A 24517-nucleotide genomic window follows, 5' to 3' on the forward strand; every position below is an offset into this window, starting at 1 on the left:
AAAATTACCAACCCAGCTAAGTCAAGTCAAAACCCCACAGTACAGTTCTCCCCCTCTCACTACTAAATGCCCCCCCGCTTCCCAGTGCAGTTTTTCCCTCTCTCACTAATAAATACCCCCCCCTTAAAGCTCTCCCCCCTCCCACTGCTAAGGTAAGTGGTCGTAAAGAAGAAAGAAATGGCTGCAAATCCAGAACTTGCAATTGCTTTTTATTTTGTTTCACCAGACACCAACACTTTGGTGTTAACACCAAAGACACCAGACTGTGGTCACGTAGACACGTTTCACACATACATCTTGTGCTAGATGGTTGATTTCCCCCCCCCCCCCCCTGCCCAGCACAGATCTTACTCCCCAGTACAGATCTCCTCCCCCTACCACTAGTAAATGCCCCCCACCACAAGTCTTCCTCTCCAGTACAGATCTCACCTCTAGTAAATGTCCCAATGCCCCCCTCTACAGATCTCACACCTTACACTAGTACATGTCAGTCTCCCCTGCAGTACAGATTTTACCCCTTCTAGTAATGTTTCCCCCTCCCAGTACAGATGCCCCAATGCCTCCTCCCTCAACCTAGTAAATGGGCGCCCCCCCCCCCTCCCTTTCCTGTACAGGTCTGTCCTTTCAGTAATAAATGTTTCCCCCTCCCAGCACAGATCTTATTCCCCCGTACAGATACCCCCCCCCCCCCCCCAATACAGGTCTCCCCTCTCCCACTAGTGAATGTCAGTCTCCCCCGCAGTACAGATTCTACCCCTCGTACTAATAAATGCCTCCCTGACCAACTTCACAGTTGGTAGTGTAGAGAGCCTGCCCCCCCCCCCCAACTGTGATGTGCCCGTGCCCCCCTCCTGTCTGCTGCCCATTTGTTTTCTTGTAGTCGCAGGTACGTTGTGTGGATGAGCAGCACAGTGATGATGCCCCATGTGGACCCGAGCGCCCAAGTTTTTTTGTTTTTTTGTTTTTTTGTTTTTTGTTTTTGTTTCAGGTGCCCTGGGGACTAGGAGTTGTCTGGCCTTCTACTAATATTTAGCTTTTTTTTTTTTTTTTTTTTACTCTGTATGAATTGTGGGGTCACCGACCCGATTTCTGCACTCATGTGTCTGATGTGGCACCATAGTGACTTGCCACTGATTTTCTAACCTGACTTGTAAGAATGAAAGCAAGTATTTACTTAATAATAGACTTTGACAACTTAGATCTAATGAAAAAAAAAAAAAAATCTTACTGTGCATTCATTTCACAACGCGCTGAGAACAAGCAGTTATGGGATTGTATGCTTTCAAAAGAAACATTTTATTTTATTTTTTATTTTTTTATTTATTTATTTTAAAAAGAAACATTTTATAGACTGCGAAGACTGGTGTTTCGTATTGGGACTTGCTCATATATGGAGGCTTTACAACAACGTGAACCAGGACAATTAACCTAAACTAGAGTCTGGCACATCTAAAAGAAATGTAGATAACGTTTTATCAGTGCGTATTTTTTTTTTTTAGGCGGCAGGATTTGGCCGTGGTAAGCGATTATTTGGTGAACGCAGCTGACTTCCTGCCCAGTTAGCACATTGAAGGACGCGGCGGCCGGCCTCTCCCTAGCCTGGAGTGGCTGATAATGCAAAGAATATGTTTCACTCAGCTAAACAGCAGATGTGAAGAACATGAAATCTCACTGCTAACATATGGGAACTTCTGCCTACAGATTTCGTGAATGCCGATATATGAGACCACTTGTGTTGTAGTGGCCCCTTAAATATGTGTTTACCAGAAAGTCGGCTTCTATCACTTTTAAAGATTTGGATTAAAGTATAAAGGCAAAACTTTTTTTCTTTCGCTTTGGACAGAGAGAAGAGGGATTGTTAGGTTTTTATTGCTGTCTGTGTCCCTGTTGGGGCTCATGGACACTGCAGCTCAAGGGAGCGGCTCCTACGGGCTTTTGAGTAGGGCTGAAACAATTGATTTTAATCGACAACTATCCGATTATGAAATGAATCAATTACTATTTTCATAATCGAATCATCGCCCAGTAACATAATGGGGTTAACCATGTAAATGAACTGTAGTGCGTTTCTGCAAAAAGCACCAAAAAACACATAGATGTGAACTAGGTCTGAGACGTTTAGTAACCATAATGGGGTTAAAAAAAAAAACTAACGTTCTTAAAATTACATTTTTTTTTTGTTTTGTTTATAGAGTGGTTAAGAAAATACTATCTAGGAGGGTTTGTGGGGAAAAAAAATGCTTATGCGCAAAGAAGCTCAAAGGAGCTTGAAGAAGCTCAATAAAAATGTACACAAGAGCACAAAAAAGCACAAGCTTCTTCAAGCTAAAATAAAAGCTCAAATGCCTGTAAAAGCATTTTTTTTTTTTTTTTTTTAGCTGCAGTGTACATGAGCCCTTAGGGTGATTCACCCGCTTTGTCTCCTGTTTACTATAATCACAGAATGTAAAAGAAATTATTTTGTTTTGGGTTGTCCCCAGAACAGGAGTTGGGGTGGGGGGGGGGGAATCTTCCAATGGGGGGGCACAAGTTCTGTTGACCTTGGTGACAACCAAGGATTCTCTGACGTTGGAGGGATTTCCTCTCACTTCCTGTTTTGGCTATAAAGATAACTAAATAGGGAGAGAGGAGGCGCCCAGTGTCCAGAATAAGTCAACTCTTGATGAAGAATGCAATTTGTTGATTGAAACTTAAGTACAAACTGAGCCAACGCGTTTCAGAGGAATTGCATCCCCCTTCATTGGGGCTGTTGGTTCTCACTAACGGCGATGGATGGGCTCTGCGGTGGCACCTGCATTTCGTATCCAAGAGCCTCTGCATCATTCTAGCCATCAGCTTTCATAAGAAACTTGGGTATCACCGCAGGGCCCACCCATCTCCTTTATCGTGTACCAACAGCCCTAAAGGGGGAAGCAATTCCCCCGAAGCGCATTGAAAGTAAAACCATTACAAATCGAGCCAATGTGTTTCGGGTGCCCCATCATTGATGTCAGTGGGAGGAATAGTGCCCCATCATTGGTGTCCGTGGAAGGAATAGTGCCCCATCATTGGTGTCCGTGGAAGGAATAGTGCCCCATCATTGGTGTCCGTGGAAGGAATAGTGCCCCATCATTGGTGTCCGTGGAAGGAATAGTGCCCCATCATTGGTGTCCGTGGAAGGAATAGTGCCCCATCATTGGTGTCCGTGGAAGGAATGGTGCCCCATCATTGGTGGTAGTGGGAGGAATGTGGAATCTTCTTCCTCTTCCTCTTCTTCTTCGATAGATGAAGAGTAATGCAAGGCCTGAAATACTAATCTTTTCTGGGGAAATGTATTCTTCAAGCTCCCACCAGTGTTGATTGCATGACCTAAATCGGTTTGGTCAGGAGATTTGTATGGAAGGTGGAAGATCATGTGACCAGCATGCCTAGGCTTTTGGTAATGTAACCAACACTGGAGGGAGCCGGGAGCAGCACTCTCTCTATGAAAGAGGCATATCGCAGCCTCCCTATTTCTCTTTATTTATCAAAGCAATACTGTTACTGGGTGAGCAATTGGTCCGCTTTAGGCCCCGTTTCACATTTGTGCGACTTGAAAGTCGTGCGATTTTGCCGAAATTATACCGTGACTTTTTGCCCCGACTTTGACGCAATTTTGATGCGACTTGAAGCAATGCCTGTGTAATGTTGAGGTCTATGCACCTCAAGTCGCATCAAAGTCGGACACATCAAAGTAGTGCAGGGACTACTTAGAAGTCGCTGCGATGGACCTCAACTCATTGAAAATCATGGGGTACGACTTGTCATGTGACTTTGCCGTCCCAAGTCGCAGGACAAGTCGCACAAGTGTGAAAAGGGGCCTTAATAAAACTTGTTTATATTTTCTCCTCCTCAAAATAGCTGCCTGATCCAGAAGTGGCGTTTCACTTTGTATAGTCACTTGATGTGGCAGAGTCCAGAGCATGCAGCGTTCCCACTAAGTAGGCGCTTCGGTCAGCGTAATGACAGGCTGCCTCCCAACCCGTTTGATTTAAAAAGAAAAAAAAAAATCACTGGCAGTCTGAGGTTCAACTTTTTTTTCCCATCCTCCTATAAAGTATTTAAGAAACACACACACACTGCTCTTATTGTCGGCCCTGCATTCTGCATACAATAGAAGATGCAAATTAAGGCCGGCCATAGACAGATCAAAATTCAACAGCAGGAACTTGCAGAATTTCGATCCATCTATGGGCAGGCTGGTTGTACTGAAGTCTTTCTGTTTATCTCTCTATTTCTCCCCCTCTCCATCCATCCATCCATCTCTCCCTCCGTCCGTCCTTCTCCCCCTCCATCCATCCTTCTCCCCCTCCATCCATCCTTCTCTCCCTCCATCCATCCTTCTCTCCCTCCATCCATCCTTCTCTCCCTCCATCCTTCTCTCCCTCCATCCTTCTCTCCCTCCATCCATCCTTCTCTCCCCCCATCCATCCATCCACCCTTCTCTCCCTCCATCCATCCACCCTTCTCTCCCTCCATCCATCCTTCTCTCCCTCCATCCATCCATCCACCCTTCTCTCCCTCCATCCACCCTTCTCCCCCTCCATCCATCCTTCTCTCCCTCCATCCGTCCTTCTCTCCCTCCATCCGTCCTTCTCCCCCTCCATCCGTCCTTCTCCCCCTCCATCCGTCCTTCTCCCCCTCCATCCGTCCTTCTCCCCCTCCATCCGTCCTTCTCCCCCTCCATCCGTCCTTCTCCCCCTCCATCCGTCCTTCTCCCCCTCCATCCGTCCTTCTCCCCCTCCATCCATCCTTCTCCCCCTCCATCCGTCCTTCTCTCCCTCCATCCGTCCTTCTCCCCCTCCATCCATCCATCCATCCTTCTCCCCCTCCATCCGTCCTTCTCCCCCTCCATCCATCCTTCTCCCCCTCCATCCGTCCTTCTCTCCCTCCATCCGTCCTTCTCCCCCTCCATCCATCCATCCATCCTTCTCTCCCTCCATCCGTCCTTCTCCCCCTCCATCCATCCTTCTCCCCCTCCATCCATCCTTCTCCCCCTCCATCCATCCTTCTCCCCCTCCATCCATCCTTCTCCCCCTCCATCCATCCTTCTCCCCCTCCATCCATCCTTCTCTCCCTCCATTCATCCATCCATCCATCCTTCTCCCCCTCCATCCGTCCTTCTCTCCCTCCATCCGTCCTTCTCTCCCTCCATCCGTCCTTCTCTCCCTCCATCCGTAATTCTCTCCCTCCATCCGTCCTTCTCTCCCTCCATCCGTAATTCTCTCCCTCCATCCGTCCTTCTCTCCCTCCATCCGTCCTTCTCTCCCTCCCTCCCTCCATCTATCTATCCTTCCCTCCCTTCATCCATCTGTACAGCCTCGTAATAGACTCAGTTCCATCCAGTTCAACCTGAGTGTGTGTGAGTGTGTGGTTTTGTCGCAACCCGTTTCCAAATCCTTGTACATTGTGTTGGCTGAAAACCCCTTTCACACTGGGGCGCGGGGGCCGTCGGCGGTAAAGCGCCACTGTTTTTAGTGGCGCTTTACCATAGTTTTTGCAGGCCCTTTTGCAGGCACTTTTAACCCCCGCTAGTGGTCCGAAAAAGGGTTAAAACGACCCGCAAAGCGCCGCTGCAGCGGTGCTTTGCCGGGGGTTCTGCAGCGGTGCCTATTTAGTTCACTGGGCAGGAGCGGTGCTTACACCGCTCCAAAGATGCTGCTAGCATAACTTTAACGTCCTGCCAGCGCACCGCTCCAGTGTGAAAGCCCTCCGGCTTTCACACTGGAGAGACAGGAGAGACTGTTTACAGGTGCTAGTTACAGGCACTATTTTTAGCGCTGTAGGGCCTGTAAAGCGCCTCAGTGTGAAAGGGGTCTTAAGGTTTTTTTCAAAGATATCTACACTCCCCGCTGACACCTCCTAAGTGTGGAAAGGAACAGTAAAAGAACCCCTGAGCTGCTTCTCATCAAACTTCATTGTGTGGCCGCGTGTTTTCTTTAGAGACCCTCTGCCTTTTTGTATGTGATGTGCGGCCTTTGGAACTCAGCAGTCTGCTACTCCACTCTACTTCTCCAGGGCTTCTCCCATCCTCTGGAACTCCCTACCCCAATCTGTCCGGCTATCTCCTTCTCTGTCCACTTTTAGGCAACCGCTCATCTCTTCAGGGATGCCTATTCTGCCTTCAGATAATAACTAAATCTTCTATTTTTTCCCATCAGTTCATCCCTCACAGTTATTATCTTTTTGTTCCACCAGCCCCTCCCTATTAGATTGTAAGCTCCCAGGAGAAGGGCCCTCCTAACCAGCTTGTATTGAATTATATTGTTGTATTGCTGTATTGTTTCCCTTTATGTTGTAAAGCGCTGAGCAAACTTTTGGCGCTATATAAATCATGTATAATAATAATAATCTCTACTAGCCTCCAGTAACATGTTCCCAGTTTTGTATTGTCTTCTGCAGCATCTCCCCAGCCAACAATGTATCCTGTCCTCACTCTCTGACCCTCATTTCCTCTATTGGGTCTACAGTTTCTCTGCAGTCCTCTCAGAAATTACATTTATTGAACATTAGGTGCAGCCCTTGGGTGATATCAGGGGCCACATTTGAGACCCCCTTCAGCTCATAAGTTGACAACCACTGCCTTAGGCTAAATAATTTCCTCTCCATGATACAGTCGCCATTTAAAGAAGTATTCCAGGTATGGATCCATGTAATTATGCATATACCATACCTGGAGGCTGGAAATCACTGGAGTGTGTTCTCTGATCAAGTTGGAGAGGCGACTAGACGATGTCTTGGTCTCCACCCCGTCCAATCAGAGAACGCTTTGCATTAATTTAGAGAATGCAAAGCATTCTCTAAATGGTGCCCGTGCCAAGCGGTCAACCTCCTGTGTTCACAAAGCAGTAGGTCAGCACAGGACCCGGAAGCAAATGGAGATCACTGGAGTAGCGGTATCTACAGTGATTTCCAGCTTTCAGAGGGATTCCACAGGTGTGGTCTAGGCGTCCGTTACATTGGTCCAAGCTGGATCAATGTAACTATGTAAAAATGTCCATACCGGGAATTCATCCTTAACCACTTCCGGACCGCCGCACACCGATGTACATCCTTACTTTGAAGGGGGATGTTGTTGTTATGGCGGCAGCTAGCTGCCATAAACCCCCCCGGTATCCTCTTCTTCGGCCGGCGGTCCGCTTTCCGATAAGAGTGGTCTCTGCGGCGGATTCACCACAAGATCACTTTTATCGGCGGCGGGGAAGGGCCCCCTCCTCCTGCCGCGCTCCGGTGCCCTCCGCCGCTTACCTGAGCCATCGGCAGCGGCGGAGGAGATCGGATCTTCACCCTTGCTGGGCATGGAAACGAGTGAGGGGAATATGGCCCCCACCTGTCTCCATACCATTGCAGGGCGGAAGCGACGTCAAAACATCACTTCCGCCCATAGCTCTTTAAAAGGCCATTTTGTCATTAAAAAAAAAAAATTGCATTCAAGTGTAAATATGAGATCTGAGGCCTTTTTGACCCCAGATCTCATATTTAAGAGATCCTGTCATACTTTTTTTTTTCTATTACAAGGGATGTTTACATTACTTGTAATAGGAATAAAAGTGACATAATTTTTTTTTTTTTTTAAATCCGTGTAAAAATAAAAGGCAAAATAAATAAGAAAAAAAAATTTTTTAAACGCGCCCTGTCCCTCCGAGCTCACGTGCAGAAGCGAACGCATATGTGAGTAGCGCCGCATATGAAAATGGTGTTGAAACCACACATGCGATCTGTAGAGCAAGGGCAATAATTCTAGCCCTAGACCTCCTCTGTAACTCAAAACATACAACCTGTAAAAATTTTTAAACTTCGCCTATGGAGATTTTTAAGGGTAAAAGTTTGTCGCCATTCCACGAGCGGGCGCAATTTTGAAGCTTGACATGTTGGGTATCAATTTACTCGGCGTAACATTATCTTTCACAATATAAAAAAAAATTGGGTTAACCTTACTGTTGTCTTATTTTTTAATTCAAAAAAGTGTATTTTTTTTCCAAAAAAAGTGCGCTTGTAAGACTACTGCGCAAATACAGTGTGACAGAAAGTATTGCAATGACCGCCATTTTATTCTCTAGGGTGTTAGAAAAAAAATGTATAATTTTGGGGGTTCTAAGTAATTTTCTAGCAAAAAAAAATATTTTTAACTTGTAAATAACACATCTCAAAAAGAGGCTCGGTGGTTAAAGTGGTTAAAGATTTGTGTGTAGCGATCATATCCCCTCTCAGAGCTGGTTCACACTAGAAGCGGCACGACTTGCAGGTCGCCTCACCGAGGCAACCTGCACACGACTGCCACGGCGACTTGCAAGACGACTTCTGTATAGAAGTCTATGCAAGTCGCCCCCAAAGTAGTACAGGAACCTTTCTTCTAATTCGGAGCGACTTGCGTCACTCCGATTAGAACGGTTCCATTGTACAGAACGGGAGGCGACTTGTCAGGTGGCTAGGTCGCCTGACAAGTCGCCCCCGTGTGAACCGGCTCTTAAGCTTTCCCAGGGAGGCTACATTTTAATTTTTTTAGTTGGTCCTCAACTGAGGTCCTCCAGCCACCCCCCACTTTTAGGTGCTGCAGCCTTGTTAAAGCTGTAATGTTATCAGGTGGGCATTTCATTTTAACAATTAATCTTTCCAATTTTAGAACAACCCTGGACAACCACCCCCCTCCCTGAAGAAGATGATCCAGATGGCAGGAGAGATTGCAGATGGGATGTCCTACCTCAATGCAAACAAATTTGTTCACAGAGACCTCGCTGCCCGGAACTGTATGGTTGCAGAAGACTACACAGTGAAGATTGGAGGTATGGCTGGATGGGATTTCCTAAACAACTCAGCTCTGTGTGGCATGTTTTCCCTGGTGGAATATCATCTCTGTTAACTCAATGATCACATGTGTAACACACGTATACAAATCACAGACAACCTACTTTTCTTTTCTCAGAGTTGGAAACCTATTCTCTTCAAAATTCCAAAAACTAGAAGGGTTGAGCAGTCAGTAATGCAATGACAACGTATGCCAAGAGGTGACCAAACACCAAACTTTGCTCATGGCAGCTTGGGTTCTCCCTCAATTTTTCAATTGCAAGCTAGAAAATATAAAGGGCAGGATCTGATTGGTCATTGCTGTTCTATGACCCCCCCAAAAAAATACTTTCCTTAGTCCTCTATTGATCTAGAAATGTGCCCATCTGCCGGTCTCCTCTTCTCTTTCCCCGCTTTCACATGCTTGGCTGAGAGCAATGGGAGTCATTGGCTCAAAGCCTGTAAGGTGGGGGGGGGGGGGGGCAGGCTGAGTCCCACAGATGCACACAGCCCAGCTCAGCAGCAAGCCCACACATGAGCCCCCATAGATAGCGAATTGTTCCACTTGACCCTCCCTTCTAGATAGTAAGCTCTAAAGAGCAGGACCCTCTGATTCCTCTTGTATTGAATTGTATTGTAACTGTACTGTCTGCCCTCATGTTGTAAAGCGCTGGGCAAACTGTTGGCGCTATATAAATCCTGTATAATAATGCCGTGGATAGTGTAAGCGGGGAACCCCAGAAGAGGTGGTTCAAGACCGCTAAGTGTAATACCCATGCACAGAGCAGGTAAGCATAGCATCTTTTTTTTTTTTCAGTTAAAAAAAAAAAAAAAAAAGACTTTACAGCCTCTTTTAAAGCTGGCCATATAATGCGCAAATTTCATCCAGTTCTTGATGAACCAGCCAGAATTGGCTTAGTGGGTGACCCTGTTGAACCTCTTCCCATTCAGCAACCCAAGGCAAAACATTTGTGTATAGATATGAGGGGAAAAAAAAAATTATAAATACCTTTTTCTTTTTTCTTCCCTTTTTTTTTTTTTTTTTTTAAAGTGATCACATTCCCTCTGCTCTCAGCTGCATAAAAGCTGGAGAAGGAGAAACAGCGGTACACTGATCTTCCCAGTAAAGGGGAGGGGACGTCCCCACCTTCTGCTGCTCTTCCCAGGGCCTCCGTTCCACCGGGAGACCCGATCCACGATCCGGCACTTCCGCCAGCTAGGCTGAGACTGGAACAAAGCCGGAAGCTGCTTCGTTCCAGTCTTCTATGTAAAATCACGGAAGCGACATCACTTCCGGTTTACATCGGCTGCCAATGGCGCCGGTTTAAAAAAGAAATTACAGTATTCAGAATCGCTGTTTTTTTTAGACCCCCAATCCCTCCATAAAGAGTACTTGTCACCACCTATTACTGTCACAAGGGATGTTTACATTCCTTGTGACAGCTATAAAAGTGATCAGAATTCTTTTTTTTTTTTTTTAAAGTAACAATGTTAAAAAATAATAAAACAAATTAGTAAAAAAAATGTATTTTTTTTAAAGTGCCCCTGTCCCCGTGAGCTCACGCAGCAAAAGAAACCGCATGCCTAAGTCACGCCCGCTTATGTAAACGGTGTTCAAATCACATGTGAGGTATCGCCGCGATCGTTTGAGCGAGAGCAATAATTCTTAGCAAAAGTCCTCCTCTGTAACTCTAACCTGTTAACCGTTACATTTTTTTAAAGCGTCACCTATGGAGATTTTTAGGTAAGTTTGTTGCCATTCCACGAGTGTGCGCAATTTCAAAGCATGACATGTTAGGTATCTATTTACTCGACGTAACATCTTTTACATTATACAAAAAAATTGGGCTAACTTTACTGTTTCGTTTTTTTTTAATCCATGAAAGTGTCTTTTTTTTCCCCACAAAATTGCATTTGAAAGACCACTGTACAAATACCGCGTGACATAAAAATTTGCAACATTTTTACCACTTTATTCTCTTGGGTCTCTGCTAAAAAAATATATATATATATATAAAGTTTGGGGGTTCTAAGTGATTTTCTAGTAAAAAAAAATGGATTTATACTTGTAAGCAACAAATGTCAGAAATAGGCTTGAAAGGGTTAAAGAGACTTTTGTTCCCCTTTAAGCTGCCCATACACTGTTAAAATTTCAGCCAATTTAGAGGAGTCGACCAAAACTCTAACAATATTCTTGCTCAATCTACTCTGGTCGAAGGTGCTGGGCCAAAAAAAAAAAAATGGCGACCCAACAGCCCCTGCAACCAATCAGCTGCAGGCACTGTTTGGGTATTTTGACGGGTGACGCTAGCGGCTGTTTCAGGTTACAATAACCCGCTGCTCTACATGCAACGCCACATGCTCCATCGCACCTGCATTGTGTAAACAGAGCCTTATTGTAAAGAGTTTGCAATCAATCGATGTGCTTGTGAATGAACCTGGACAAGTTGCTGCCCTAAACAGAACAGGGAATTATTATTATTATTTTTAATCACTATTTTTGTCTTCTCTTTAGACTTTGGAATGACCCGAGACATCTATGAGACAGACTACTATCGTAAGGGAGGGAAAGGTCTCCTTCCAGTACGTTGGATGTCTCCGGAGTCTCTCAAGGATGGAGTCTTCACCATTCACTCCGATGTCTGGTAATTAGTGATATCTGATGTGTTCTGATAATGTACTTTAGAGTTATTCAACCACAAAGGCCAATGTTTTATGTTGGACGGAGGAAGGCACTGTGGAAGAAATGTTCATTACTGGACGAAGACATTGGGGTTGATTTACTAAAGGCAAAATGACTGTGCACTTTGCAGTTGCTCCAGAGCTTAGTAAATGAGGTAAGGCTTCGCTTTGCAAAGAACACCCAATCACATGCAAGGAAAATAAAAAAAACTGCATTTTTGCTTGCACATGATTGGGTGATGGAAGTCAGCAGAGCTTCAGCTAATTTACTAAGCTCTGGAGCAAATGCTCTTGCAGAGTGCACAGTCTTTTTTTTGCCTTTACTAAATCAACCCCATAGTTCCTTAAAGCAGAGTTCTGCTGAAATTTTTTTGTTTTAAAAGTCAGCAGCTACAAGTACTGCAGTTGCTGACTTTTAAAATATGGACACTTACCTGTCCAGGGTGCCTGCGATGTCCTGTCCCTCGGCTCTCCGGGGGAGGCGCAGCCATCTTCAGTAAGGGAATCAGGGAGTGAAGCCTTGCGGCTTCACAGCCTGGTTCCCTGCTGCGCATGCACGAGTCGCGCTGTGCGTCCTCACTGGTCCGTGCTGTCTTCTGGGACCTGTGCGTCTCCCAGAAGACAACGGGGGGGACGGAGGAGGGACCGGACCTTGCGTAGATGACCGCGGATCTATGCCCTTAAGTTGGAACAAATACCTGGATTAGACAGGTATCTGCTCCCCCCCTCCCCCCTGAAAGGTGCCAAATGTGACACCTGGGGGGGGGGGGGGGGGGGGTCCGATCAGCGGAAGTTCCATTTTTGGGTGGAACTCCGCTTTAAACGCTAAAATCTGTGGCTCAAGGGATGATATAGAGTATCCAAGGAATTGTGACTCCTCCAGAACCAGTGTAGCTGACCAATAGCATGTGGAAAAGATGTGGAATAAAAGAAAACGGAAAGCGCTCAATGGACTGGATAATCAAGTGGGAGAACTATAGGAGTCAATTAAGCCATGTATATAGTCCATGTTTATTTCATAAATGGACATAGTAATGAGTTAAAAAGATATAAAACAGTAAAAGAGCCAACAAGACCACTAAGATTCCCATGGGCATGGAGGGGTCAACACCATCCAGAGGACCAGCTGATGGAGCATGGAGGGGTGCCAATGTCCATGCTGTGGAAGATGGACACCTGGTCCAAGGGATCCCTGATGACTGGATACCGGAGCACCAGCGTGCCTGAGAGATGTCACTGCTGCCCGCCACGGGATGGTGTGTGCCCACCAGGAGACCCAGCTGGGGGGATCCGGCATCACTGCTTGTGAAAGTGTCACTGCCTGTCGTCGGAGCCGAGCCAGGGAGACCGGCACCCCTGAATGACATGCGGCACCAACAGGAAGTTTGGGGAGAAGATGGAAGCCCGTGAACCAGTGTGGAACACAAGCTCGTCTGTTGCCGTGAGGACACGTTTCTCACCCATGCGCTTTGTCAGAGTCACGGCAACAGATGAGCTTGCATTCCACGCTGGTTCACGGGCTTCCATCTTCTCTTCACACTTCCTGTTGGTGCCGCACAACATCTGGGCGTGCCGATCTCTTGGCTCAGCTCCCCTGGTCCCTGGATCGACTCCTCTGGTCGGCTCTACCATTCCACCATGACAGGCAGCGACACTTTCACAAGCTGTGATGCCGGATCCCCCAGCCGAATCTCCTGGCACACACCATCCTGCAGTAGGTGGCAGTGACTTCTCTCAGCCATGCTATTGCCCTTGTATCCATCCACCAGGGATCCCTTGGACCAGGTTCCCATCCTCCACAGCATGGACATTGGCGCCCCTCCATGCTCCATCAGCTGGTCCTCTGGACGATGTTGACCCCTCCGTTCCCATGGGAATCATAGTGGTATCGGCTCTTTTACCTTTTTTTACCTTTTTAACTCATTACTGTGTCCAATGGTGAAATAAACATCGTCTATATACATGGCTTAATTGACTTCTAAAGTTCTCCCACTTGATTATCCAGTCCATTGAGTGCTGTCCTTTGTTTTCTTTTATGCCGCATTACTGGACTGACCAAAGCTGGGGAAACACTAGTAGATTTTGAAATGATTGTTCGTAAGAAAATTCTCAGTACAGTTGTAACGTTGTAAAAAAAAATTTCAAATTGAATTTGCTTTAAACATTCGATTTCGGAGTTTAAAAAAAGGATTACCTTTATTGAAGGTTTGTTCTGAGGAGCTCGCAGTGTGCAGTGGGGATCAGAGTAAGCACAGGAGAGGAGCCTGTACAACTGTGCAAAGCCATAGAGAGGGCTGAAGTTCAGTTTTCGGTATTTCATTTTTTTTCCCAATTACAGGTCTTTTGGCGTGGTCTTATGGGAGATAGCCACGCTGGCAGAGCAGCCATACCACGGCATGTCCAATGAGCAGGTTCTCCGCTTTGTTATGGAAGGCGGACTCCTGGAGAAGCCAGACAACTGTCCAGATATGCTGTAAGTTATCCCTTCTTTTTATTTTATTCATACTTCTTTCTTTAATAATACAATGCAAACAAGAAACCATTGACCCCTCAAACTTTCTGACAAAAAAAAAAAATAAAAATAAATTAATAAAAATAAATGGCACATTACCGCACATGCATGTATGCAGAATGGAAGATCCAAACGTAACCACTTGACCTCTGAAAGGTTCCCCTTTCCCTGCGTTACTTTAGCTGACAATTGCACGGTCATGCGAAGCTGTACCCAAATCAAATTTATGTCATTTTTTTTCCCCATACATAGAGCTTTCTTTTGGTGGTATTTGATCACCTCTCCGGTTTTTATTTTTTGCGCTATAAATGAAAAAAGAACGAAAGTTTGAGAAAAAAAAATATATATAGAGATATATAGATATATATATATATATATATATATATATATATATATATATATATATATATATATATATATATATATATTTAGAGAGAGATTATATCTATATAGATAGATATAGTGTATGTATATGTGTGTGTATGTATATATATATATTATGGAGATATATATAGATATAGAGTCTCTCTCTCTCTCTCTCTCTCTCTCTCTCTCTCTCTCTCTCTCTCTCTCTCTCTCTCTCTCTCTCTATATCTATATCTATATATATATATATATATATATATCTAGATATATATCTAGATATATATATATATATATCTAGATATATATATAGATATATATTTATATCTCTGTAGATATATATATATCTCTATAGATTTTTTTTTTTTTTTTACTTTCTGCTATAAAACATATACAAAAAATGTAAAAAAAAAAAAAAAAATCAAATTTCTTCATAAATTTAGGCCACTATGTATTCTACTGCATATTTTTGGTAAAAAAAAAAAATCCCCATAAGCGTATATTGATTGGTTTAAACATTATAGCATCTACAAACTATTGGATAAATACTGGATATTTTTTTTGTAATACTTGTAATGGTGGTGATCAGCGACTTTTATAACAGGACTGCGATATTGCGGCGGACAATCTGACACTTTGTGGGAACCGGTGACACTAAATACAAGGATCAGTGCAAAATATATACACTGTCACTGTACTAATGACACTGTCTGGGAGGGGATTTACATCTAGGGCGATCAAAGGGTTAAATGTGTGTCTAACCAGTGTTTCTGTGTTAACTGTGTGCTGCTTTCACTAAGGGATGTGCTGGATTTTATTCCATGCTTTGGAGGGAAACAAATTCCATCACATCCCAGCTAACAGGACAGAGCTCTGCCTCTGTCTCCTCGCCGATCAGTGGGTGTCGGACGGTCATCCATTGGCCGGCATAAGCTGATTGTCTTGTGCTGTGCCTAATCCTAGCACAAGCTGGGCCCCTGTGTGCATGCACCTCCTACCCAGGGGTGCACAGAGAGAGCCACTTTGCCGCCGTATAAGGGCATTATGCGGTCAGCAAGTGGTTAAAAATACAGTACAAACAATAAGAAACCATTAGACCTCCCTCAAACCTTCTCGCAAATAAAAAAAAAAAAGGCGCTTCCATCTTCATCCGGTCTTCCTTCCAGGGATCTCGGACTCCCACTGTGAGAGTGGCTGGAGCCGCGATAAAGTCACTCCAGCGCATGCGCGCGGGACCTGCCTTTTACAGCACAGGACTGTGAAGGAAAGGCACGGATATGCCGTTCCTTCAGAGCGCATGCACTGGTGCACATTTAGGAGATATTTACAGTACCTATAGGTAAAAATCATGCATGGGAGTTTACTTCCACTTTAAGTACATATCTGGTCAAATGCAAAATCTGCATAGGTGTCCCGGTCCCTCTGATGATGGTGAATCACTGCCGCTGGAGGAGATGTAGAGGCGGTCCGCCTCCAAGCTGACATCACTTCCGCCCTGTAACCACAGGGGATCTCCTCCAGCCCTGTGAGCACCTCCAGCGGCTGTGATTTCCCGCCATCATCAACGGGACACTATGGAGTGGGCAACTACATGGCAAATGAGGTTCATTGTAGAAAAATGTAAAATAATGCATTTGGGTGGCAAAAATATAAATGCAATCTATACACGGGGGGGGGAGAACCTCTGGGGGAATCTAGGATGGAAAAGGACCTGGGGGTCCTAGTGGATGATAGGCTCAGCAATGGCATGCAATGCCAAGCTGCTGCCAACAAAGCAAATGGAATATTGGCATTAAAAGGGGATTCATTCCAGAGATGAAACGATAATTCTCCCGCTCTACAAGACTCTGGTCCGGCCGCACCTGGAGTATGCTGTCCAGTTCTGGGCACCAGTCCTCAGGAAGGATGTACTGGAAATGGAGCGAGTACAAAGAAGGGCAACAAAGCTAATAAATGGTCTGGAGGATATTAGTTATGAGGAAAGGTTGTGAGCACTGAACTTATTCTCTCTGGAGAAGAGACGCTTGAGAGGGGATATGATTTCAATATACAAATACCGGACTGGTGACCCTACAATAGGGATAAAACTTTTTTGCGGAAGGGAGTTTAACAAGACATGTGGCTACTCATTAAAATTAGAAGAAAAGAGGTTTAACCTTAAACTACATAGAGGGTTCTTTGCTGTAAGAGCGGCAAGGATGTGGAATTCCCTTCCACAGGCTGTGGTCTCAGCGGGGGGCATTGATAGATTCAAGAAACTATTAGATAAGCACCTGAACAACCACAACATACAGGGATATACAATGTAATACTGACATATAATCACACACATAGGTTGGACTTGATGGTCTTTTTTTCTACCTCATCTACTATGTAACTATGGTGTCACTATTGGTGACAGGTTCTCTTTTTAATGAAACCGTAATAAGGAGAGCCGGCAAAACTGTAATCCTTAACCACTTCAGCACCGGCCTATTGTCAAATGACGTCCACAGATGGGATCTCCCATCCTGGGTGGACGTCATATGACGGCCTCGGGTTCCCGGCCGCCTAGGGGTCGCGCGCCCGCCGCGTTGCTCGGGACCTGGTGCGTGTGCCCAGCGGCCGCGATGTCCGCCGGGCACCCGCGATTGGCCGTTAACCCGGGCCGGACCGTGGATCTGTGTGTGTTAGACACACAGATCCACGTCCTGTCAGCTCAGAGGAGAGCGATCTGTGTTCCCAGAACGGAGGAACACCGATCGGTCTCCTCCCCTTGTGTGTCCCCTCCCCCTACAGTTAGACGCATTCCCTAGGAAACACATTTAACCCCTCCCCACCCCCTAGTGGTTAACCCCTTCACTGCCTGTCACATTTACACAGTAATCAATGCAATTTTATAGCATTGATCGCTGTATAAATGTGAATGGTCCCAAAAATGTGTCCGATGTGTCCGCCATAATGTCGCAGTCACGAAAAAAAATCGCGATCACCGCTATTACTAGTAAAAAAAAAAAAAATAATTTTTTTTTTAAAAATGCCATAAATCTATCCCGTATTTTATAGACGCTATAACTTTTGCGCAAACCAATCAATATATGCTTATTGCTTATTTTTTTTTTTTACCAAAAATATGTAGAAGAATACGTATCGGCCGAAACTGAGGAAAAATTTTGTTTTGTTTTTTTTTTAAATTGGGATATTTATTATAGCAAAAAGTAAAAAATATTGGTTTTTTTTTTTTTTTTTTTTTTTTCAAAATTGTCGCTCCTCTTTTGTTTATAGCGCAAAAAATAAAAACCGCAGAGGTGATCAAATACCACCAAAAGAAAGCTCTATTTGTGGGGAAAAATTGCAATTGTCGATTAAAGTGCGACAGCGCTGAAAACTAAAAATTGGTCTGGGAAGGAAGGGGGTGAAAATGCCCGGTATTGAACCGGTTAAAGTGTCGTTTATTGGTACATCAGAGTAACAATAAAGCTGACGCGTTTCGGCATTAGCCTTAGTCGTAGCCAGCTACGACTAAGGCTATTGCCGAAACCCGTCAGTGATATTGTTTAATTGTCACTCTGATGTACCAATAAACGACACTTCAAGGATTACAGTTTTGCCGGCTCTCCTTATTACTGTTGCATTGGAGTGTGTTGTGACACATCGAGCCTCGGCACCTGTGAGTGGACCGGGTGTATGGATTGTCCCTGCAGAGAGCGCTGTTGCCTTTCTTCTCTTTTTAATGAGACATGCGGGGTCTAAAAGACTCTGCATGTCTCCTCTGGGCTCCACTGAATGTATTGCAATGCAGATCGCATTGCAATACATTGCTTCTTGCCTATGCTACCTGGAGGGGGGGAGGGGGGGGTGACAGGGTGACCCAGAAGTCACGTCGCTTTCCGGGTCACCAACAAAAGGGGAGGAGAGCGGACGTGTCTGCTCTGCTTCCTCCACTGGCACCCGCCATGTTGGTCCCGGGCCCATAGATGGGCAAGCGGGGGGGAGATCTAGGAAGTTCCAATCTCTGATCTATTGTGTGTGTCCTCCCATTGTTTGCGAGGAACCTTGTTACATTGTAGCTACCAGTGGTGGCCCGTGCGCTGTGGGCGGGTTTAGGGAAGTGACAAGTGGCTGCATTTGACGGGCACCAGTGGCTGCGTATGATGGGGCACAATGGCTGCGTTTGATTGGCACAGTGAGGCTGCAATTGATGGGGGGGGGTGTTCAGTATTTTTCAGTTTGTTTGCGCCACTCCAAAAACGTTGAGCACCAGCCGCCACTGGTAGCTACCTTATGTAAACTTAGGAAGTCGTTTTAATTACTGATCATTGACGTAAGATTAGGAAACGTCCATGTTTTCTGGGCAATGCTTAAACATCCCCCGGGGTTTTGTATGTTTTTTTTTTTGTTTCTTTTTCTTTATAGGTTTCCCCTTTTGACTATGAAAGCAAATCTTCTACTCCCCTCCGACAGCAAACTGTCACCAGAGCTTAGACAAAAAAAAAAAAAAATTGGCCCACCAGACAGAGCGCGCTCGCTGCCTGCAAAACATGTTTGTTTCTTTTTGAGCTCTCTGAGAATCACTGGATGTTTCTAAAGAGGCCGGCGAGAGGGGGGCAGCCATCTGACTTGGATGTCCTTTTGCAGAACTCTTCCAGAGCACGGGCCACCCTTTATGATCAGTTGTGGGGGATTCTGCGGCTTGCCGAGATCATATTGCCCTTATTTTTGGACAGCTCTTAGTCATGCGACACAAATGTATGATTCATAGTTTGCTATAGTAACTGAGCTAACAACAGCGATCGCTGAATACTCGAGCAGGGGCGGCCTTGTTTCAGCATGCATCTGCTGCTTGGTGACCTTGAGTAGTTTTCTTGTTTATTGCCGGAATATCTGCCGGGTTGGAAGTTGACGGTATTTAGAAGTTTTAACGCCAAGTTGGTATAAAGCCTGGTTTGCTGCCAAGCCTCTCTTACTCCATTTATAGGTGCGATCCCTTTATGGGTTTGTAATTCAATTCTTGTCCCAGAGATGGATAGAAAGCGCAAGGAAATCACTTAAAGGGTAACTCCAGAGAGGGGAACCCCCCCCCCCCCCCCCCCCGCCGCGATCCGGTGCCTTCCGCCGCGATCCGGAGCCGTCGGTAGCGGCGGAGGCGATCGCGTCCTTCTCTGTGGTGTGCCTGGAGACGAGTGAGGCTAAGATGGCGCCCACTCGTCTCCATGACACTGCTGGGCGGACGCGACGTCAAAACGCCTCTTAAAGGCATATTTTTTTCAATGTCATTTTTTTTTTTTTTTTATTGCATTTTAGTGTAAATATGAGATGTGAGATCTTTTTGACCCCAGATCTCATATTTAAGAGGTCCTGTCATGCTTTTTTCTATTACAAGGGATGTTTACATTACAGGAATAAAAGTGACACAATTTTTTTTTTTAAAACAGTGTAAAAATAAATAAAATAATGTAAAATAAATAATAATAAAAAAAAAATTTTAATCACCCCCCCGTCCCGACGAGCTCGCGCGCAGAAACGAACGCATACGTGAGTAGCGCCCGCATATGAAAACGGTGGTCAAACCACTCATGTGAGGTATCGCCGCGACCGGTAGAGCGAGAGCAATAATTCTAGCCCTAGACCTCCTCTGTACCGCAAAACATGCAACCTGTAGAATTTTTTTAAACGTCGCCTATGGAGATTTTTGAGGGTAAAAGTTTGACGCCATTCCACGAGTGGGCGCAATTTTGAAGCGTGACATGTTGGGTATCAATTTACTCGGCATAACATTATCTTTCACAATATAAAAAAAAATTGGGCTAACTTTACTGTTGTCTTACTTTTTTATTCAAAAAAGTGAATTTTTTCCCAAAAAAGTGCGCTTTTAAGACCGCTGCGCAAATACGGTGCAAAAAAAAAGTATCGCAACGACCGCCATTTTATTTTCCAGGGTGTTAGAAGAAAAACCATATATAATGTTTGGGGGTTCTAAGTAATTTTCTAGCAAAAAAAACTGTTTTAAACATGTAAACACCTAAAATCCAAAACGAGGCTGGTTCTTAAGTGGTTAAACATCTCCATAGGCGACGTTTTAAAAGCCTTTTACAGGTTACCGGTTTAGAGTTACAGAAGAGGTCTAGCACTACAATTATTGCTCTCACTCGAATGTTCGCAGCGATACCTCACGTGTGGTGCAAATACTGTTTCCATATGTGTGCGTGACTTGCGTATGCGCTCGCTTCTGCATGTGAGCACGGAGGGGGGATGGAGTATAGCAAACTGAATACACTTACATATATGATTGGGACTTTAGTTATGCCTCCAATAGTGAATATACGAAATAACAAAGGGCAAGTATTAAAACTTGAATAGTTGTTTTGTTTTTGTTTTTTTTACAAATATTCCTGTATAAAAATTGTGAATGAGCATATCCAAAAAAAGGGACATTAAAATACAGTAAAATGAGTATAATCTAATGCAGGGGTCTCAAACTGGCGGCCCTCCAGCTGTTGCAAAACTACAAGTCCCATCATGCCTCTGCCTGTGGGAGTCACGCTTGTAACTGTCAGCCTTGCAATGCCTCATGGGACTTGTAGTTTTGCAAATATATCACTCCATGTGTAATGAATCTATATAAAATACCCTATTTATCGGCATATAACATGCACCTTCATTTTAAGAGGGAAGTTTCAGGAAAAAAAACTTACATTTTAAATAAAGAACTTTGAAGTAAAATAAGAGTCACAGTCCATCAATGCAGCCTGCACATTGCCCATCAGCAGCCTTTCCATTGCCCATCAGCAGCCTCTCCATTGCCCATCAACAGCCTCTCCATTGCCCATCAGCCGCCTCTCCATTGCCCAGCAGCCGCCTCTCCATTGCCCAGCAGCCGCCTCTCCATTGCCCAGCAGCCGCCTCTCCATTGCCCAGCAGCCGCCTCTCCATTGCCCAGCAGCCGCCTCTCCATTGCCCAGCAGCCGCCTCTCCATTGCCAATTAATGCAGCCTGCACATCCCTGCTCATCTACAGCCTCGCCAGTGCCGGATTACACAGCACTGCGATCTGTGTACCCAGTGATCAGTCGCACACAGTCCCGCCTCCTGGGCCGCCTCTTGTGATAGACAGAACAGAAGTCCAATCCTGGGCCAGAAGGCGGGTCTGTGTGTGACTGAGCACCGGGTACACAGGAGATCGCCGCTCTGTGTAATCCGGCGGCGCCCCTCCTTCCACTCAGAGACAGCAGGAATCGGCGTATAACACGCAGACACGCGATTTCCTCCTGATTTTCAGGGGGGAAAAGTGCATGTTTTACGCCGATAAATACGGTATATGAGTTTCACTTTTTGAATTGATTTACTGAAATAAATTTACTTTTTGATGATATTCTAATTTTATGAGATGCACGTGTACATTGCCGCCTAGATGATCCGGGGAGTTTTGCTCTTATCGTGCTAGTTTAGAAACTTGCCAAGACAAGATGGTAGAGCAGCTTTATGATAAATACAGCACAGTAAACGATAAAGAAAACCATAATACTATTGCTTGTTTAACCACTTCAATACCGGGCACTTTCGCCCCTTCCTGTCCCGGACAATTTTAATCTTTCAGCGCCGTCGCACTTTGAATGAGAATTGCGCGGCCATGCAACACTGTACCCAAACTAAATTTTTAGCATTTTTTTAGCGGACAGGCGGCTGGGATGGGCACGGACAGGCGGCTGGGATGGGCACGGACAGGCGGCTGGGATGGGCACGGACAGGCGACTGGGATGGGCACGGACAGGCGGCTGGGATGGGCACGGACAGGCGGCTGGGATGGGCACGGACAGGCGGCTGGGATGGGCACGGACAGGCGGCTGGGATGGGCGCGGACAGGCTGAGTGTACCCAGGTCGATCCATCGATCAACGGCCTGCAGAACACAATAGCGCTGCAGGAGGGATTCCCTCAGTGTTGATGGGCGAATTGAACGATTAGAAAATTGATTCATCTATAGGGCTGTCTTAAAATGCTTGGCCATAGCTAAAGATGAGTTGGCTTTTGTCTTTCAGCACTAGACAAATGATCGCTAAAATAATTGGCCTACATTGATAAAACGGCCACCATGTTCTCATAGATGTAGCCACAGTGGGCTTGTCGTAAGGTATTTTTGTTTCAACTTTGAATAACTTGATTGAAAAGTATTTTTCTCACACATTGAGCCGTATGCACACTTTGGTAGAATGTGCACCTTGGTCGTTTTTTTTATTTTTATCGCTAGATCTCCTTTAACAGAACATTTCACCTTCTGTCCTTCTTACAAATGTACGGGAGGGTAAAAGCAATCTCCATCCTCCCAAGCATGTGTTATTGGGGAAGGGGGGGGGCAGGGGGGTCTGGTGTGCTTGTGTGCACATGATTCCTTTCCCTGTTCAGGAGGCTGCTCCTTGAGATTCAGTAAACAAGGTATTAAATCCACACGAGGGGAAGAGGGGGGGATTAAAAAGTCTTCCATTTATGGCAAGAGCTGGAAGCATGGTCAGTGCGGAATGGCTCGGAGAGCGTCAAGTGACAGAGCTCTGTGTACACGTCAGACGTCTGGCTTCCCAGCTCAGCCTTGTTTCCCCAATGTGGACCCCAAGTGAAGGGGGCCAGGAGGGTACAGGAGAGATCCTGTGTGCAGCACAGACTCTTACAGGAAAACAGATCACTGACGGGAACATTCTGGACGTAGATCATGGCGACTGTCCTTTTTTTTTTTTTTTTTTTCCTTGAAATTAATAAAGGGCTGTTAGCGAGCAAACCCAATGCCTACAGCCCAAGACCTTTACACTAAAACACGTTGTGATAATTACTTAGTAGAGTTTTATGTGTGTAGAAATTCAGGGGGTTTTTTTTTCAGTTAGAAGAGATCTTTTAGGAATTCTGCCATCACACTGGCATTTGTGAACGTGTAAATACCTGAAAAAGTCATATTTGCTTCCTACAGTGTTATTAATGCGTTAATGTTTACCTGTCACCCGTTTATAGCAAACCAGCCATTTTATCTATAAAAATATAACTTGTTTGAGCTGCAGTACAATGCATAGGAGGAAGCTGAAATGTTAAAACACGGACTGTCGTGCTTGCAACCTTGGTAGATCGATAGGAATTTGGGACAGGCCTAACCAGGCTATATGCGGTTCGATTTTCATTCGAACATTCGCACTGTAATTGAAAAATCATTTTGCGATGTGGATGGGGAATCCTTCCTGCCGAGTCGGTGTATTCTGACAGCAGAAAGTCGCCCCCCCACCCCCCCCCCCCCCCCCCCAAGAATACAGTTATCAGTGCTTCCGGCAGCACTGATCAATCAGAAGAGACCCGAAAGGCTTGTTCAGAGGTCGATCAGTAGACTGACTTCTGTACAACCAGCCTTGACCATTCATCGATTGAAATGTGTCTGGTCCCCGCTGAACCGGCCGATTTTGGATCCATGTATGGCCACCTTAAGCTTATTCACTAGACCAATGATCTCCAAGCTGCGGCCCGTGGCCCGAATGTGGCCTTTGCCTTTATCCAGCCCTCTGGGCACTGTTCTTCCCACTGATATGAGGCACTATTCCTCCACTGACACTAATGATGAGGCACCATTCCATACACTGACACGAACATTTGGGCACAATTCTTCCCCCTGACACCACTGATGGGGCACTAGTCCTCCAGTGACGCCAGCGCTGGGGCACCATTCCTCCCACTGACGCCAGCGCTGGGGCACCATTCCTCCCACTGACGCCAGCGCTGGGGCACCATTCCTCCCACTGACGCCAGCGCTGGGGCACCATTCCTCCACCCACTGGGCATAAGTGCTATGTAATTTTTTTATCCAACTGACAACCAAACGTGAGGCATTGTCTATGGGGCATTATCTACTCCACTGGCCAAAGTCAGACCCACCTAAAGTCTTAAGGACAGTAACCTGACCCTTTATTTAGAAAGTAGGAGCCACCTGCACTAGACCATCAGAAGCTTGGCTTCAAACTGTCCTTTTCAACACCCGGACCACATTTATACTACTCGTGCTTCACCTGAATGTATTTTCTTTCTTTCTTTAAGACTTCTGTAAACATTCATTGGACCCCTCCAACCCCTCCCCCTCTTAGGACTGTATTGATTTTGCTAGCAACCTTATGTTTCGTTGTACACTTTTAGTTAAAAAAGTTTTGCAATCAATC

General features: G+C 45.5%; 1 protein-coding gene across 1 annotated transcript in view; it reads left to right on the top strand.

Annotated features, from left to right (window-relative positions):
* IGF1R (insulin like growth factor 1 receptor) overlaps nt 1-24517 on the top strand; it is a gene marked incomplete at its 5' end in the record, with an annotated part of 112840 nt that overhangs the window by 82587 nt on the left and 5736 nt on the right. The window contains 3 exon segments of the mRNA XM_073618391.1: nt 8642-8801; nt 11318-11447; nt 13823-13957. Of these exon segments, the coding sequence (XP_073474492.1) occupies nt 8642-8801; nt 11318-11447; nt 13823-13957 (425 nt within the window).

The sequence above is a fragment of the Aquarana catesbeiana genome, linkage group LG03 (genome assembly GCF_042186555.1).
Source record: "Aquarana catesbeiana isolate 2022-GZ linkage group LG03, ASM4218655v1, whole genome shotgun sequence".
Classification (NCBI taxonomy): Eukaryota; Metazoa; Chordata; class Amphibia; order Anura; family Ranidae; genus Aquarana; species Aquarana catesbeiana.